Source organism: Homarus americanus, unplaced genomic scaffold (genome assembly GCF_018991925.1).
Source record: "Homarus americanus isolate GMGI-L3 unplaced genomic scaffold, GMGI_Hamer_2.0 scaffold36734, whole genome shotgun sequence".
NCBI lineage: Eukaryota > Metazoa > Arthropoda > Malacostraca > Decapoda > Nephropidae > Homarus > Homarus americanus.
This window is the reverse complement of record NW_024733126.1, coordinates 2,087,254-2,102,786: the sequence shown is the minus strand read 5'-3', so window position 1 is coordinate 2,102,786 and position 15,533 is coordinate 2,087,254. Positions and strand designations below refer to the sequence as shown.

Genomic DNA, 15,533 nt, shown 5'->3' with positions numbered 1-15,533 from the left:
CACGTCCAACACTCTTCATTTGCTGGAACTAGTCTCCGAACTGTTGGTCTAACTCGTAAATAGTGCAGCAGTGACTCATTTGGCTTCGGTACAATTTGTAACAGTTGGTGACTTACACAGTACTGTATTCAAGGCTGATCAAAATAAACGAAGATGGTAGAGCTGCATCGGGGTATGTTGGTTGAGTGCGTGAGGAGGCGTGCGGCTGGGTCATGACCTCACCACAGGTGTAAGTAGATATGAATGAAACTCGTTCTCCAGCACAGTGAAGAACGTTACTATGGCTAACCCCTATGTTTCCACTGGGCTAACCTGTATGTTACCTTGTTGGTATTTGGTGGAATTTTAGAATAATTTACGAGTAGGTGTTATAGTAACGCGAGATTTTTGTATGTTAACTTGTCAACATGATAATTAATGAAACACACACACGCACACCTACGCATACACATGCACCGAAGGGTCAAGACGTACCTGGCGCTCCTCTGGGAGCAGCCAGGTCAACTGTTAAGTTGGCCCACACCAACTCCCTCCCCTGAACCCACCTCCCCACCGGAATATCAACAAGTTCTCGCCAGAAGTTACAATTTCATTTAGGAAAGGAATGGAACCAGTGTTGAACAGAGGCGAACAGTGGTGAACAGTGCTTAAGTCAGTGAGAACAACTCAGCAGTAACAGCCGAGTCGTACCCAAGTTAATCTTCACACAGTGAGGTCCCAGGAACTCAGTATTAACTGCCCGTGAGACCCAACAACAACCAGCGATGTGTTAGTCCGTCTACGATAGGAAGGCCTGGGACCAAACCTCACTCATATAACACCATCTATGAAGAAATTATTACACCACGTGAGGTCCCTCATAACACCACTCTGTGAGGGAATTACTACACCACGTGAGGTCCCTCATAACACCATCTGTGAGGGAATTACTACACCACGTCAGGCCTCTCATAACACCATCTGTGAGGGAATTTATACACCACGTGATGCCCCTTATAACACCATCTGTGAGGGAGTTACTACACCACGTGAGGCCTCTCGTAACACCATCTGTGAGGGAATTACTACACCACGTCAGGCCCCTCATAACACCATCTCTGAGGGAACTACTACACCACGTGAGGTCCCTCCTAACACCATCTAGGAGGGAGTTACTACACTGCTTGTTTGCTGTTCAACACCAACATTAATCTGTATGTTCACTGTATGGGGTAGTAGGTAGTAGGCAGCTACCAAACAGGGAGGTACTACTGCTTGGGAAGACATTGGAAGCATAATGTATTGTTTAATGGTAGACCCTGCTGCCGTATGGCATCACGAAAATTGTGACCAAGTCCCAGGTTACTGATCTGACTTTCTGCCTCATTTAAGAACATACGAACATTTAAACACAATTGCAGGGTCTCAGTTGTTTCTCTCACTTTGACAACACAACATACATACTGTATATTGTTTCTCACTCTTGATTTTTTTTTCATTTTTGTATTTCTTTATGGTTCTTTATTATTATTATTATTATTATTATTATTATTATTATTATTATTATTATTATAATTTTCGTCCCCTAGGCCTCGATGTGGGTCAGTGACCTGTGCCCAGGTGGGCTAATCCCCGTAAAAAAAAAAAGTTCCTGTACCTCTCTCTAATCAAGGCTTTTATTTCACCACCAATGTTTGTAATAAGTCATTTATGTCCAATGTATATTTCCAGCCTTCGGGCTACAGAACCTTTTCAATAAACCGTTAATTATTATTATTATTACACACACACATACACACATAATGATAATGGTTGCCCATCGTGTAACGAGGATGGCCGGCCAGAGGGCCACCTAGGCGTGAATTTGTTTAAGGTGTAGAAGCTGTCGCCAACACAAAAACCACACCCTAAGTTAACCAGCTGCTTGACCCAGTGTCAAGGAATTGTCCGAGAAGACCGGACAACTCGCCAACTGCACTGGCTAACCATTACCCCAGAATACGATCCGCAAATCGATTAATATCCAGGTTCCCAATTACTGCTGGGTAGACAGAGGCAAATGGCGTAAAGAATCTTGCCCATAGTTTCACCCTGCCCGAGGATCGAAACCGGGTCCGCTAGCTTGAGAGACGAGAATGCTGACCATTACACCACACGAACACACAGTTTGATTTCAGATAGATGTGGTTGATTATAGAAACCTGTCATAAAGATTATATTTTCTTCGTGTAGCTAAGGCAGTGGAACACGGTTGGTGACGCCACAGGTGATAAGTTTGCTGTTGCCAGTAACCATTTAGAAACAGACACGCGTATGGTCAGAGTACAGTTACAAGCCAGTGCTGTCACAAGACCAGGAAGCTCGCCAGCAGGTGCAGGTGAGTCCTGTTTCTTGACCTCTGGCTGACCCAGGGGCAAAACCCAGGGACAGTGGTGCTAAGAGACAGATAATCAGGTAAACATTCTCAGTACAGTACACCTACAAAGATAAAAAATATATATATTCATGTCCTGATATATTACTGATTAAGAAATGTAAAAGTTATTATTTTTTAGTGCAAAGCAACGACAACGCTCGACAGTCTAGTAAAGTGACGAGTGGTGAGGATCAGTACTGTACTGTACATGACTCATGTCCCGCTTCCTGCTGGCGCGCTGTGGAGAAGTCTAAGGAAACATCACCTACACTTTGTTGAAAGAATAGAAAACGGGCGTCAACGATTGTTTATAACTTTATATGACAGCTGAGTAGCCTATAAAAATGAAGAATTGTGTCTGGTAGCGAAGGTTTATGCAGGCGTATAGACCAGGAGAGTTGGGAGATGAAAAGCAGGCTCTCTTCTCTCTCCCCAGTTGAGGAGAGCTTGACCTCATCACTTGGCTGGATACTCCCTTTATGTTCATTCGTTCAGCCATATCACCACGACCCGTCCCACATTATGATCTGAATGAACACACAAAAAGCAACACGAGAACAAAACAACAAAGGAATTATGTCCATTTGAAATTTCTTCACAGGAAAAAACAATAAGAAATACAGCACTAATTGTCATGTATTTCATGCACGAAGAAATTCAGCGCAGAAGTTCAATTTAGAACTGATTGTTTTGATTCTTCTGTTATGTTATCTCGGCCAGTTTTTTATTTGACTAAAGTTCAGTTAGCGGTGAATACTATGTCTCCAGAGTGTATTTTGAGGGTGATTAAAATTTGATTCTGTTATTATTATTACTATTACTATTATTATTATTATTATTATTATTATTATTATTATTATTATTATTATATTGGTGCTACTATAGCGTGAGGTTTACAAAGATATCTTTAGTCTAACCTAACCTAAGCTAACTTAACCCAAATATCTTGTAGACCGCATGCTGCAGTAGTACCATTATATCATAATCATCACATTATTATTATTATTATTATTATTATTATTATTATTATTAAACACTATTAGAACTAGCTTAAAATATTGTTCGAGAACGTGATAAACTTTATGGCATTGAAATGTATTAATAACACCAACGCTTTAGGTCAGATCCTCCAAGAATCGTACCTAAGTCTTGGTGGAGTCTTATTGCAGATTGAACGACATTTTTGGATCTATTTATACGTCGTAGCTTCATTGGAGTAAAATAGACGTGTTCTCGTATCTCCAGCATGGGAATGAAATTTTATGTACAAACATTATATCGTAAGTTAAGTGAGCCGGCCAGTTGCGCTTCGGAGGAAAATTTACTTATTTCGCAGTTAGTCACAGTCCATCTTGGAGGAAAATTTAACGTAGGTGTGCCTCGGTCTCACTCACGCATCTTTATATTTATCGTTGACAGAAGATTTGTTTTGAAGCCTTTGTGACGGGCAGCCGAGGCCAAGCGAACCCGACGGAATCTAGCTGAACATAGATGAACCTTAGATGAAGCCAACTGAACCGTACGAAATCCGGGTGAGAACAAATGGACCTAAGTGAACCCGAGGCAGGGACGACGGAAGTAGACGGGGTTCACTCCCCAAGTGAAACCAGGTTTTCATAAATGAACCTCGATTGACTCATGGTGAAGTATGGCCATAGGACGGACTTCTTCTAAAGTGATACCAAATGGACTTGGGAACCTGTCTGTAGAGGTTGGAAGTAAAAGCAGGTCCCATAAACCTCACGTCCTCTTAGGAGCAATGTGGATACAGCACACTGAATACTAAACCTTCGGTACACCAGGAGGCACCAGGAGGCATTGCACTCTATCGTTTTCACTTCCCCAATTATAAAATTACTTATACATTCACATCTGGGCAGAGTAAAGTGGCCTCGGGCGAGGACCAGCGGCCCTTTAAGCAGGAGATGACAGCTGTATCTAGTCGTCCGCTGTACCCACCCGCTGTACCCACCCAGTAACTACTAAATCTTCACTGATTTTGCTTCTTCCGCTGACATTAATACAATATTTTGTACCATAGTCAAAGTATTTGTCCTTATGACATTTGTTTTACACTTTATAATGTTTGTTTGTTTGTCTCTATCTGTTGTGATTCAGAGTCACCAGCAGCTGAGTAAGGTCATGACCAGAGGCTGTGGTTTGACGTCATCATGCTCACATGATGTCAGAGTTTTTGTCAACCCCGTAAAGTTTTGTTCGTAGCGTTGTGTGCAAGTCCTGAGCTATTTAAGTATTTAAAATGTAATTATGTCTCAATAAAGATAAAGGTAGTGTCAGTAAGATAAATTTATTGTCATGTATTTTTTTGTTTAGACTGTATTTTACAGTTCATATATAATATTTATTTATATATTATCTAAGTAAACACTAGAAACCAGAACCACGAACTGATCGAAGCGCTCTCGTGGGTTTATTAACGTCTCCAGGAATACTCTGGGAGCGGCTCTTACTGTCCGTTCATATGACTCACGTCTCCTCTGAATTTTGTGTGTTTATATACTGAGCAGGTAACCTTGACCAACACCATGTAAGTTAGGGTGAGGTGCAGGGGGAAGCACTGCCCAGTTTACCTCCTCACGTCATCTTCACTGTTAGGAAAATCAATATATTGATCGTCACAGGTCTTGAAAGTTTGGTTTATAATTAGAAGAGATTGGTTTGGTTATTGTAAAAAAATCGGTGATGATAATAGTGTTTGTAACTATCAAGAAAATAGCGTATTTGAATTGACTGAAGATAGTAAATACTGGCGAGCTGAGCTATCATTATACACCTTCCGTCAACCCAAACGCTGGGTGGAGTGACAACCTGACTCAGTGAATATAATATTTTATCAATTTTTCCACAAATTTTTGCCGATGTTTTGTTTTTCTTCAAGTGAACGAGAAAGCAGTATACACCCTCGCTGTAGAGACACCGCTACAATACAAGTCGTAAGGGCCAGTTGATAGTGATTCAGGCTCCATATTTGAGCGTGTGTGTGTGGAAAGGGTATGGGTGGGTTATGGTGGGCAGGCGGGTGGGTAGTTGGGTGAGTACCTACCACTGTCGTGTGGTCACACTCTTTTAGTGAAAAGTTATGAGAGAAACTATAGACAGAAAACCAGTGTAGGCAACAAAGCTTTACAGAGCTCACAGTTAGACCCAAATGACTGAATAGGTGGAAGGGAAAACTAACACTGGAACCTGTTACGACCCAGGTCTCTTAAGTGTAACAAAATCACAAATTCAACTTCTCTTTGTATTATACTGTAGGTCCAAGGAATAGATCCCACCAAAATCATCACCTCATTACTATGGGGTATATTGAAATACTCGAAGTAGATTTAATTACAGAATATATTAACAAACAAACACTAAAACAAATATATCAGCTATGTATAAAAATAAACAAATACAAACTAAATCTGATCAAATAAATGACTCAACTGAGTGCCAAAATAATGAACATAAAAGTAAAGACTAATTTAGTCAAGAAACTACCATGAACAACGTGGTCTATCCACCACACGAAACCTCATAAATAAGTTATTTTCCGTGGAACTCGAAAATATGATTAACAATAATCTTTCACAAATAATACTTTACTTGGTGTTATAAGAGTCGAGCAAGGTTTACACGTTATACCACTAGTAAGACACTGTACATTTAGAAAGGAAATACTCTGTACTTAACTTATCACTACCAGCCAATACTATATCCCCCACCCCAGCCCCTGGCAAACATCCCCTCATCCTATTTTTATTTTTACTACAAAAGGCTCTGTCCAAGTACCTTACCTGTGAGTCACCAACAATTAAAATTTTCATACCTTCCTTGTCAGCCCTGTCCCTGACTGTACTAACGTCCATTTCGTCTATCAAGGGACTGAACGAGTTGGTACACTTAGCTGTTGTTGTCGTTGTTGTATCCTTGGTGTGTTTCTTGGCCACCAGCTTGGTAGTCCCTCTCCTCACAACCTTTCATTCGTCATTCACCGGCTTTCCCTGTCTCGTTTCTTCCTTCATCTTTGATATCTCTTCCTTTAATTTCAAGATTTCTTGCTCTAATTTCAGGTTTTTTCCTTGGTATTCTGTAACTCGGTCCACAGATGGGCATAACCTCGTTTACAAGTAGCACTAGCCATATCTGGTAATTATCCCCGGGAGCGGAGCTAAGCTGCCGTGACCTTTCCCCTAGTGAGGTCAGAACACAACTAAACTAAATCTGATTAAATAAATGACTCAACCGAAAGACAAAATAATGAACATAAAAGTAAAGACTTATTTAGTCTAGAAACTACCATGAACAACGTGGTCTATCCACCACACGAAACCTCATAAATAAGGAAGTTATTTTCCGTGGAACTCTAAAATATGATTAACAATAATCTTTCACAAATAATACTTTACTTGGTGTTATAAAAGTCGAGCAAGGTTTACACGTTATACCACTAGAAATACACTGTACAATAAGAAAGGAGATACTCTGTATTTAGCTTATCACTGCCGGCCCAATACTGGCGGTAAACAAAGCGAGCAGAGGTGGGCAGAAATAAAGTCACAAACAAAAGACGTTCATGTTGCGAATCCACAACCAACCATGGAACGCTCACTCGTAACAAACCCAACGAACCCAAGACCTGTGGTTAGAGCCTGCCCTCTTGCCTCACACTACATCCTTGACTACTGTAGGGTAAAGACCTTTTCAGGCGCTGCTCCCGCTGAGCAGCTGCCCCTCTTGGCCAATGTCGACCCATTCCCCAAGTCCCTTTCCCCGACCCATCCTCACCACCGGGATATCTACATAATCAAAAGTGACAATTTCGCTTCGGAAACAAGTGGGCTCAGTGTTGAACAGTGATCAACAGTGTTTAAGTCGGTGAATTCAGCACTTGACAGTACCAGTGAAAGCCGCGACCCACCAGTGAGATAAGCACCCCTGGGAACTAACCACCATCTTCTGACAAGGAGGTGCTAATCCGTCCACCCTGGGAACAACAGAGGGCAGGCCGGCTATGCACCTGACTACGGGATAACACAACATCACCGCGCAGTGAGGTACTGTGACACCATCCCATACCATACAATGTCCCCATGACTACGTGAGATCCTTCATATCAACACCCGAGGACGATTTACTACACCACATGAACACCACACCACCCGGTGTCTCTTTGACCACTTGAGGTCCTTCATATCATCACCCGAGAATGAGTTACTACACCAAGTGAACACCACACCACCCGGTGTCTCTATGACCACGTGAGGTCATTCATATCAACACCCGAGAATGAGTTACTACACCACGTGACCACCTCACCACCTGGTGTCTCCATCACCAGCCCACGCCCGGGCCATCAACTCTAACTATAATAATTTGTATGTTCAATCATTTTTCATTCTTCTATCAGTAATGAAAGCTTTTGTTAAACGACCCACCCACCCCATGTCTTTGTATGTAATAAGGCATTTTTGTCTAATGTGTATTTTCAGCCTTCGGGCTGCCGACTTTTTCAATAAACCGGTAATTATTATTATTATTTTATTAAATCAACTCTCGCGCACCCATCATCCAGCCTATCATACTCCCCATTATCAATAGAACCCCTAAACCCCTAAACGTCCTATGGTGACAGGCTAGTGGCGACTGAGAAAGGCAGAGATGACTGCCGGGAGTCCCTAGTCATAACTCTGCACATACTGTATAATAGGCAGCACTGATAAGATGGTTGCTTAAGAACTGAGATGTATGAGCCATTCTGCTCACCCCATATCTGGTGAAGCTAGGAAAGGTGTCCCAAAAATAATCTGCCTAAAACTCACCTGACTAGGCAACCCACACCCAGGAAGGTCATCCTAATGCTGTCGAAAACATCTCAACAGATCAAAACAAAAACAAACTATGCAAAACTCTTATGGTCTCTGCATTGAATGTCTTTACCCTTCTGGATACTCGCACAAGTGAGCGTCCTGAATAAAAAAGACCGTCCTTGTGGTAAAAGAGCTGTCTTGATACAACATCGAATTAGAAGCCATTAGTGAGTCTCGGTTCCCAGACGAGGGTCGACTCACAGAATGGGGGTCCGGCTATACCTTCTTTTGGAAGGATAAGCCTGCTGCGGAGAGAAATCTTATTTACGGAGTTGGCTTTATCATACGCCAATCCATCTTGTACAGGCTAACTGAAATGCCTGTTGGGGTCAATGATCGCCTCATAACGCTCCGAATCTCACTGAATGACTCACGACATGCTTTCTTAATCAATGTATATGCCCCAACAATGGATGCAGAGGATGCTTTCAAGGAGGCCTTTTATGCCGACCTTGACAGAGTACTAACCTCTATCCCCAGAGAAGATAAGGTTGTGCTCCTAGGTGACTTCAATACCAAGAGTTGGCAGAGCTGCTAACTTATGGCAGGGAACCAGAGGGAGCAACGTAGTGAATAAGTGTAATTCCAATGATCTACTCCTCCTCAGCAAGTGTACTGAACACAACCTCACTATCACTAATATACCTTGTTTAGGCAGCCCGAAAAGGTTCTTGACAAAACCCACGATCCAAACATTGGCATCTCATTGACTACATTATTCTCAGAGAAAGAGATCGCCGAGATGTCTGAATCTCCAGAGCATCGGCTCGTCAAAGCAAGACTCTCCCTTCATGTCACACCAAAGCAGCAAAAGTAACAAGCCTTCTGAAGTGGTTTCAACATCAAGAGACTGGAGGATCAAGCTCTTGAGCATGCTGATAATGTAAGGGCGGAAACGATCTTCCTGCTCGTTACCGCTGCTTACTCGCTTGTTTGCTGGTGCGACCAACACTTGGGGGGGTCAGACAGAGGTGAGAACGGCAGCGGCTACCTGTGTCACAGGCAGATTCACCCCAGCCGCCATACAGTCACTATCTAGCTACCCAGCTGTTCGTCAAATACTGCCTGTGATCTCATCATAGGTCATGGACTCGTGGGCTGTTTTCCCAGACCTTCACAATTCGTCTGTTAATCTCTGGACACCTACCCTAAACCATTACCGCAGACGCCACAGCCGCCAGCTCCTCTCCACCGTCTGTGCCCCGGTGTTTCGTCTTCTGTATCAAGACATCCGCCGCTGTTGCTCGAGTGAGGAAGCCTGTCTGGACCACCCCCAGGGCCATTGCCGTAGGAAATATCTGTTCATTGTTTGATTCCTTTAATGGCTGACTCCCTTTTATTGTTTGATTCTATCAGTTGTTGACTCCCATTAATTGTTTGATTCCATTAATTGTTTGACTCTATTAATTGCTGACTCCCATTACTTGTTTGCTCCCATTGATTGTTTGCTTCCTTTAATTGTTTTCTTCCATTAATTGTTTGACTCCATTAACTGTTGACTGCATTAATTGCTTGACTCCCGTAATTGTTATTTGATGTTTGTTGAGTGGTGTCAGAGTTTTGTTATATTTTTATAGTAAAGAGATGTCAATCTCAAACGGTTGTTTGTTATTCTTCAGAAAACCATGGTCCTTGACTTTCCTTTATTAAGATCATCATTAATCTGGTAAGAGATTTCTATCCCTAAGTCCCAGGCCTTTACAGATAAACAAACCAACGCCAAAACAACCTGGATCCGAGTGCCAAACAGGGTTTTATCAGAGCTCTCATCACATACACTGCAGAGAGACCTTCGTCCAGATCAAAAGAAAACACCAGGACTGGTTTGATGCAAATAGCCAGGTAATCGACGTACTCGTCAATGGTAAACGTGCTGCCTTCAATGACTGAAAAAACAACCCTCAGTCTCGGACCAAAGTGATACTTGCATTAGCGCAAGCTTCGGAAAATGAAAAATGATTGGTGGACTTAAAAAGTGCGACAACTCAAAAAATTGCATATCAACAACAGATGAGCAAATTTTTCAATTCCATTAAAGCAATGTACGGTGCAACTACTCACGGCGTGACTGCCTAAGCTCATCCCAAATTAAATACGAAGTGGGTATCCTTCAAAACTAGAAAGACCAATACCATTTCCTACTTTACCGAGACACCGATGTGGATGTTCTGGCTACCCAGCAGGTCCCTCAGCACCCGGAGCTGATGCACCTCGGCTATCCTCCATCAGGTGTAAAGGTAACTACTGTCATCAAGCAGATGAAAATAACAAAGCCACGTGGCCTGGTGGAATCCCAGCCGAGGTGTATAAAGCAGGAGGACCTCTGTTTATCAGCCATCTCCACTCTATCCTGGAGAATATATTGGAGACCGGCCAGACTGTGGCAAATAATGCGGGATTATCGCCTGACTCCCCTAAACAGACTTCTTCCTGAGGCGGAAAACTTCCTCCCAGAATCTCAATGTAGCTTTAGTGCTGCCCTCTGGTGGACCCTCAATCGTTTTGGTTGCCCACCAAAATTCATTAACATTATGAGGCAACTCCACTGTAATGAGGGGGAGAACTCGGTTAGGAGGTACAGGGTCAGTTATAGTTGTAGGATTTGTAAGGTGAGGAAAGTTTGTAGCGTGGCCGATTAGTTATTTAACTGTTAATATGTTCTTAGGGGTTCTCTCATCACCGTAACTTTTGTTGGGTCAGGTCTGAATCTCACTTTAATTACTGTAGGGTGGGTTAACTTACGTGGGTATACACTTGCACATCTAGTTTCTGCTGCATGTGTTGTTGTTCTCTGGGTAGTATGCTATGGTCTGATAGACAATTATTACACCACGGTGGCACGAATGACAGTGTCCTGCACAATGGCACCCAATCTGAGTTCTTCTCCATCCAAACGGGGGTAAAACAAGGGCGTGTACTGGCACCAATTCTCTTATCCATTTTCTAGGTTGCCTCATGCCAGTGCCGATTTGACCGGTGAGGTGGACATCCAATACCGGATGAAAGGACTTTCAACATAAGACGAATCCAGGCAGGAACAAAGGTGTCGGGCGCTTCCACTACTGATCTTCAGTATGCAGACGAACTCACTCTCATCGTTCACATTGAACGTGGCCTACAGGAGATCCTGAGCACCTACGCAGAATGTACACAAGACTCAGATTCTCTTCCAGCCTGCCCCTGGTTCAGCCACACTTCCACCATCCACCCAGCTTAACGGTACTACTCTCTCTAATGTTACCCACTTCTAGTACCTTGGCTCCCACCTGTCCACCACTACGGACATCGATGAAGAGATCCAACTTCGGATCAGATGTGCGTATCCGTTTATTTTGATAATGATAATGATATTGACATTGAAACAGTTTATTTAGCCAGAAAAACACAGATGCAGATTGGATAATATTAACAATATTGACATGGCTGAGCCAATTCTGAGCTTGGACTGTCGTTTAACATCCAAATTTAAATACAATAGTAATAGTTTCCGTACAACTTACAATAGCATGTATGCAAAACGTTGCAAAACGTGATAAAGACAAAAAAATGGCTTCCATTTGTAAGTGTGTCACTGTAACATCCGGGACGACGCACGGTATGTTAATGTTGAGTTGTTTTTAATGACATTTCAGTTAGTCTTCCTCTTTTCGTTTTTTTTTTATTATTCTGTCTTTCTTTTTCTTTATTCTTCTACCTTTATTATTTTCTTTCTTTATCCACTGCCAGTATTAAAAGGCCAGCTTCTCACGTTTATCCCTGTCATGTTTATACGTTTTCTACCTTTGTTACCTTCATTCCGATGTTCTGCACAACTCCCTCTCAACCAAGTCCCGCTAGTCTAGTTTATCTCAACCTGTGTCTTCCTTTTCTTCTTCTACCTCCTCTCATCCCTCCTGGCTTGTTTATGTCGACTCCTCTTCCTCTCGTCTCGCTGTAATAGCCGGTTAACTGTTGATTCTGTTAATTAGGCTGGTACATTTATATTATATTGGGTTTTAGTAGCGAAACCCAATTGTCTGTTTCTCCTTTTATTAAGGAACTGCTATTGGTACAGTTCCAGAGTGGAAATCAACCGTAACTTTCACTATAACTATGAGTGTTAAGAGAAGGACTGAGGCTATGTACATTAGACCTGTTAATCACATCCGACTTGTGTGAGGGGTTGAATAGCAATGCCCCCAGGGTGCCGGCTTCTCTATGCTCATCCAAGCATTTACTGGCCGCACCTCAAGGAAGCTACCAATCACGTGATATGAACATGACACCTCATAGCAAGTGGAAAGTTACAGGGGATGATATGGTATATAATTCAAATGTAATTAACCCGTTTCACTTGAGAACTGAACGTCGGCGAGGTAGGTTCTCTCTGCTCCCGAGGTACCACGTGACCATGGTCACCTGCAACCAGGCGAAGGTCGTTAGACTGTATCCAGTCAAGCGCCCTTCGAGCAAGCAACTCAACCTCCTTGTCCTGAGGAAGTTTTTTAACTCCTCGGGAATCACGGGGGTGACAGGGGTCGTCTGCAGTGACAGCTGTGACCTTATCGTCACCTTCGCGGAATGGGGAGAGGCCCAGCAATTAGAAAGCATAAGACAAATCAATGGAATCCAGATCCAAGTTGAAGCCTGCCTACAGGACAACTTGGTTTTGGGAGTCATCTCCCACACAGAAATCGAACATCTGGAAAAAGAAGAACTGGCCGAGCTGATCGGAGACCAGCTCTCAATAGTTCGGAAGCTGACCAGTACAGCTGCCCTGGTTGGCTTCCCAAAGAAACTTCCTAGCTCCGTTTTGCTGGGATGGGAGAAGATCCCAGTAAAACCGTACCAGCGAAGACCTACTCATTGCTACAAATGCCAGAAGTACGGCCATCTGGCGCGGAAGTGTCGTGCTCGGGAGGTGTGTTCAAGCTGAGGGACACCCAGGCACCAGGACACCAACTGCTTGGCGGCCGCCAAGAAGTGCGCAGCTTGTGGTGGCCCTCACTCCTCCTCCGACCGGGAGTGTCCCAAGTGGAGGGACGAGTGCAGGGTGGCCAAGCTGCGACTAAGGAAAGACTGAGCTACAAGGAGGCCCTCCTTGTAGTGAAAAATCAAGAAAAGACCAAGCAAGACCAGAACAAGATCACAACAATTAAAACCGATTTCATTACACTATCTTTAACGTCGTTTATAGAAGTGTATGAGAATATTCCAGAAGAAAACCAGGAAGAAGAATGGAAACTGAAAAGCAAAAGAAGAAACAAGAAAAGGAAGAAGTCCAACCAATCAGCTTCGCCCGAAATAGCCTAACGGCGAAGTGGCCAGCAATCCCCAATACTATCCTAACCCGTTTACACTGGAGAACTGCACCTCGGCGAGGTAATATCTTTCTGCTCCCGAGGTACTACGTGAACCTGACAATGTTCACCTGTAACCAGGCGAAGGTCGTAAGACTGTACCCAGTCAAATGCCCTTCGCGCAAGCAACTAAACCTCCTTGTCCTGAGGAAGTGTTTTGACTCCTCAGGAATCACGGGGGTAACAAGGGTCGTCCACAGAGACAGTGGTGGCCTTATCGTCACCTTCGCGGAATGGGGAGAGGCCCAGCAAATAGCCAACATAACAGAAATTAACGGGATCCAGATACTAGTGGAAGCCCGCACAGAGGATAACTTGGTGTTGGGAGTCATCTCCCACACCGAGATTGAACATCTTGAAAAAGAAGAACTCGCCGAGCTGATCGGAGACCAGCTCTCAATAGTACGGAACCTGACCAGTGCAACTGCACTGGTTGGCTACCCCAAGAAGCTACCAAGCACCGTTTTGCTGGGATGGGAGAAGATCCCAGTAAGACCGTATGAAAGAAGACCAACAAGATGTTACAAATGCCAGAGGTACGGCCATCTGGCGCGGAAGTGTCGTGCTCGGGAGGTCTGTTGCAGTTGCGGGACACCCGGGCACCAGGACACCAACTGCTCGGCGGCCGCCAAGAAATGCGCAGCTTGTGGTGGCCCTCACTCCTCCTCCGACCGGGAGTGTCCCAAGTGGAGGGAGGAGTGTAGGGTGGCTAAGCTGCGAAGTAAGGAAAACTAAGCTACAAGGAGGCTCTCCTTGTAGTGAAAACTGAAGAAAAGAGGAATCAAGACCCGAACAAAACCACAAAAAAAGATAAATCAAGACCCCCAAGAAGACCACAGAAAAAAAGAAGCCAAAATTAAACAAGAACGAAAAAAAACGCTATATTAACGTTAACATTAACACCGTTTATAGACGTTTACGAGAATATACCAGAACAAGACCAAGAAGAAGAATGGAAATTGAAAAGTAAAAGAAAAAACAACAAAAGGAAGAAGTCCAAGGAAAATGACTCTGCAAACAAACAGCTTCGGCCGAAATAGCCTAACGGCGAAGTGGCCAGTAATCCCCCAATACAAGTAAACCCATTTATATAATCTTCCTGTTGATGAGACAGGGGCTATTACATCGCTAATTGAGCAAAACCATATCAGCTTTCTGTTAATAAAATGTAAATGATCTCAATAGTGTGAGTTAATATTCCTCTGAAAAAAACCGTTCTTTTCCACGTCCTGTTTTTATCCCTCACCTGGTGTTATTGTTGTCATGTTGAACAATCCACTTTAATGGCGAAAACTGCCTTTGTAATTTCGGTACATTGTATATTAACCACGGCACTGTCTCGTTTTAAAGCTTCACGTCAGAGGTTCATAGGTTACATAATGCTGTACCTTTATGTGTGTAAGGGAAACATTCCATAGTGTACCAGGAGAACCAAAATCACAAAACAAGTCATAGTTAACATGACTTTTAAAATATTTTGGTCCCATAGACATAGTATTAAAGTCTCATAATACAGCATCACTCCCCCTTTGAACCACTAAAATGGCCCTTAACGCTACACGGATAAGTAACGGGTGTTTTATACTTGCATTCTGCATAGCCATGTTATACCTGGTGCTGGAACGCTTGTGATGGTGGAAGGAAGCTGCTGGTGGTGGTGATAATGACGATGGTGGTAGTGATGGTGCTTGGGTGCTGAGATAATTGTAATGCTTGTATGTAGCTGCTGGTAGTGGTGATAGTGACGATAGTGGTAGTGATGGTGCTTGAGATAATTATAATGGTTGTATGTAGCTGGTGGGGGTGACGGTGGTGATATTATAACTGTTGCTAGTAGGAGTGGTAGTAGGTAGGTCGTAGTGGTTGGACGTTGGTGATACTCATGGTTATAGGAGGGGGGAGCAGTGTGTAATAGGGTGTGTCATA

At 43.3% G+C, this 15,533-nt stretch overlaps 1 protein-coding gene across 1 annotated transcript in view; it reads left to right on the top strand.

Moving 5' to 3' along the window:
- Window positions 1–1,574: 1,574 nt before the first annotated feature.
- The window catches only part of LOC121869270 (uncharacterized threonine-rich GPI-anchored glycoprotein PJ4664.02-like), a 45,367-nt gene continuing 31,408 nt past the window's right edge, over window positions 1,575–15,533 (top strand). The window contains exons 1-2 of the mRNA XM_042370517.1: window positions 1,575–1,580; window positions 2,212–2,356. Of these exons, the coding sequence (XP_042226451.1) occupies window positions 1,575–1,580; window positions 2,212–2,356 (151 nt within the window). The remainder of the gene's footprint in view (window positions 1,581–2,211; window positions 2,357–15,533) is intronic.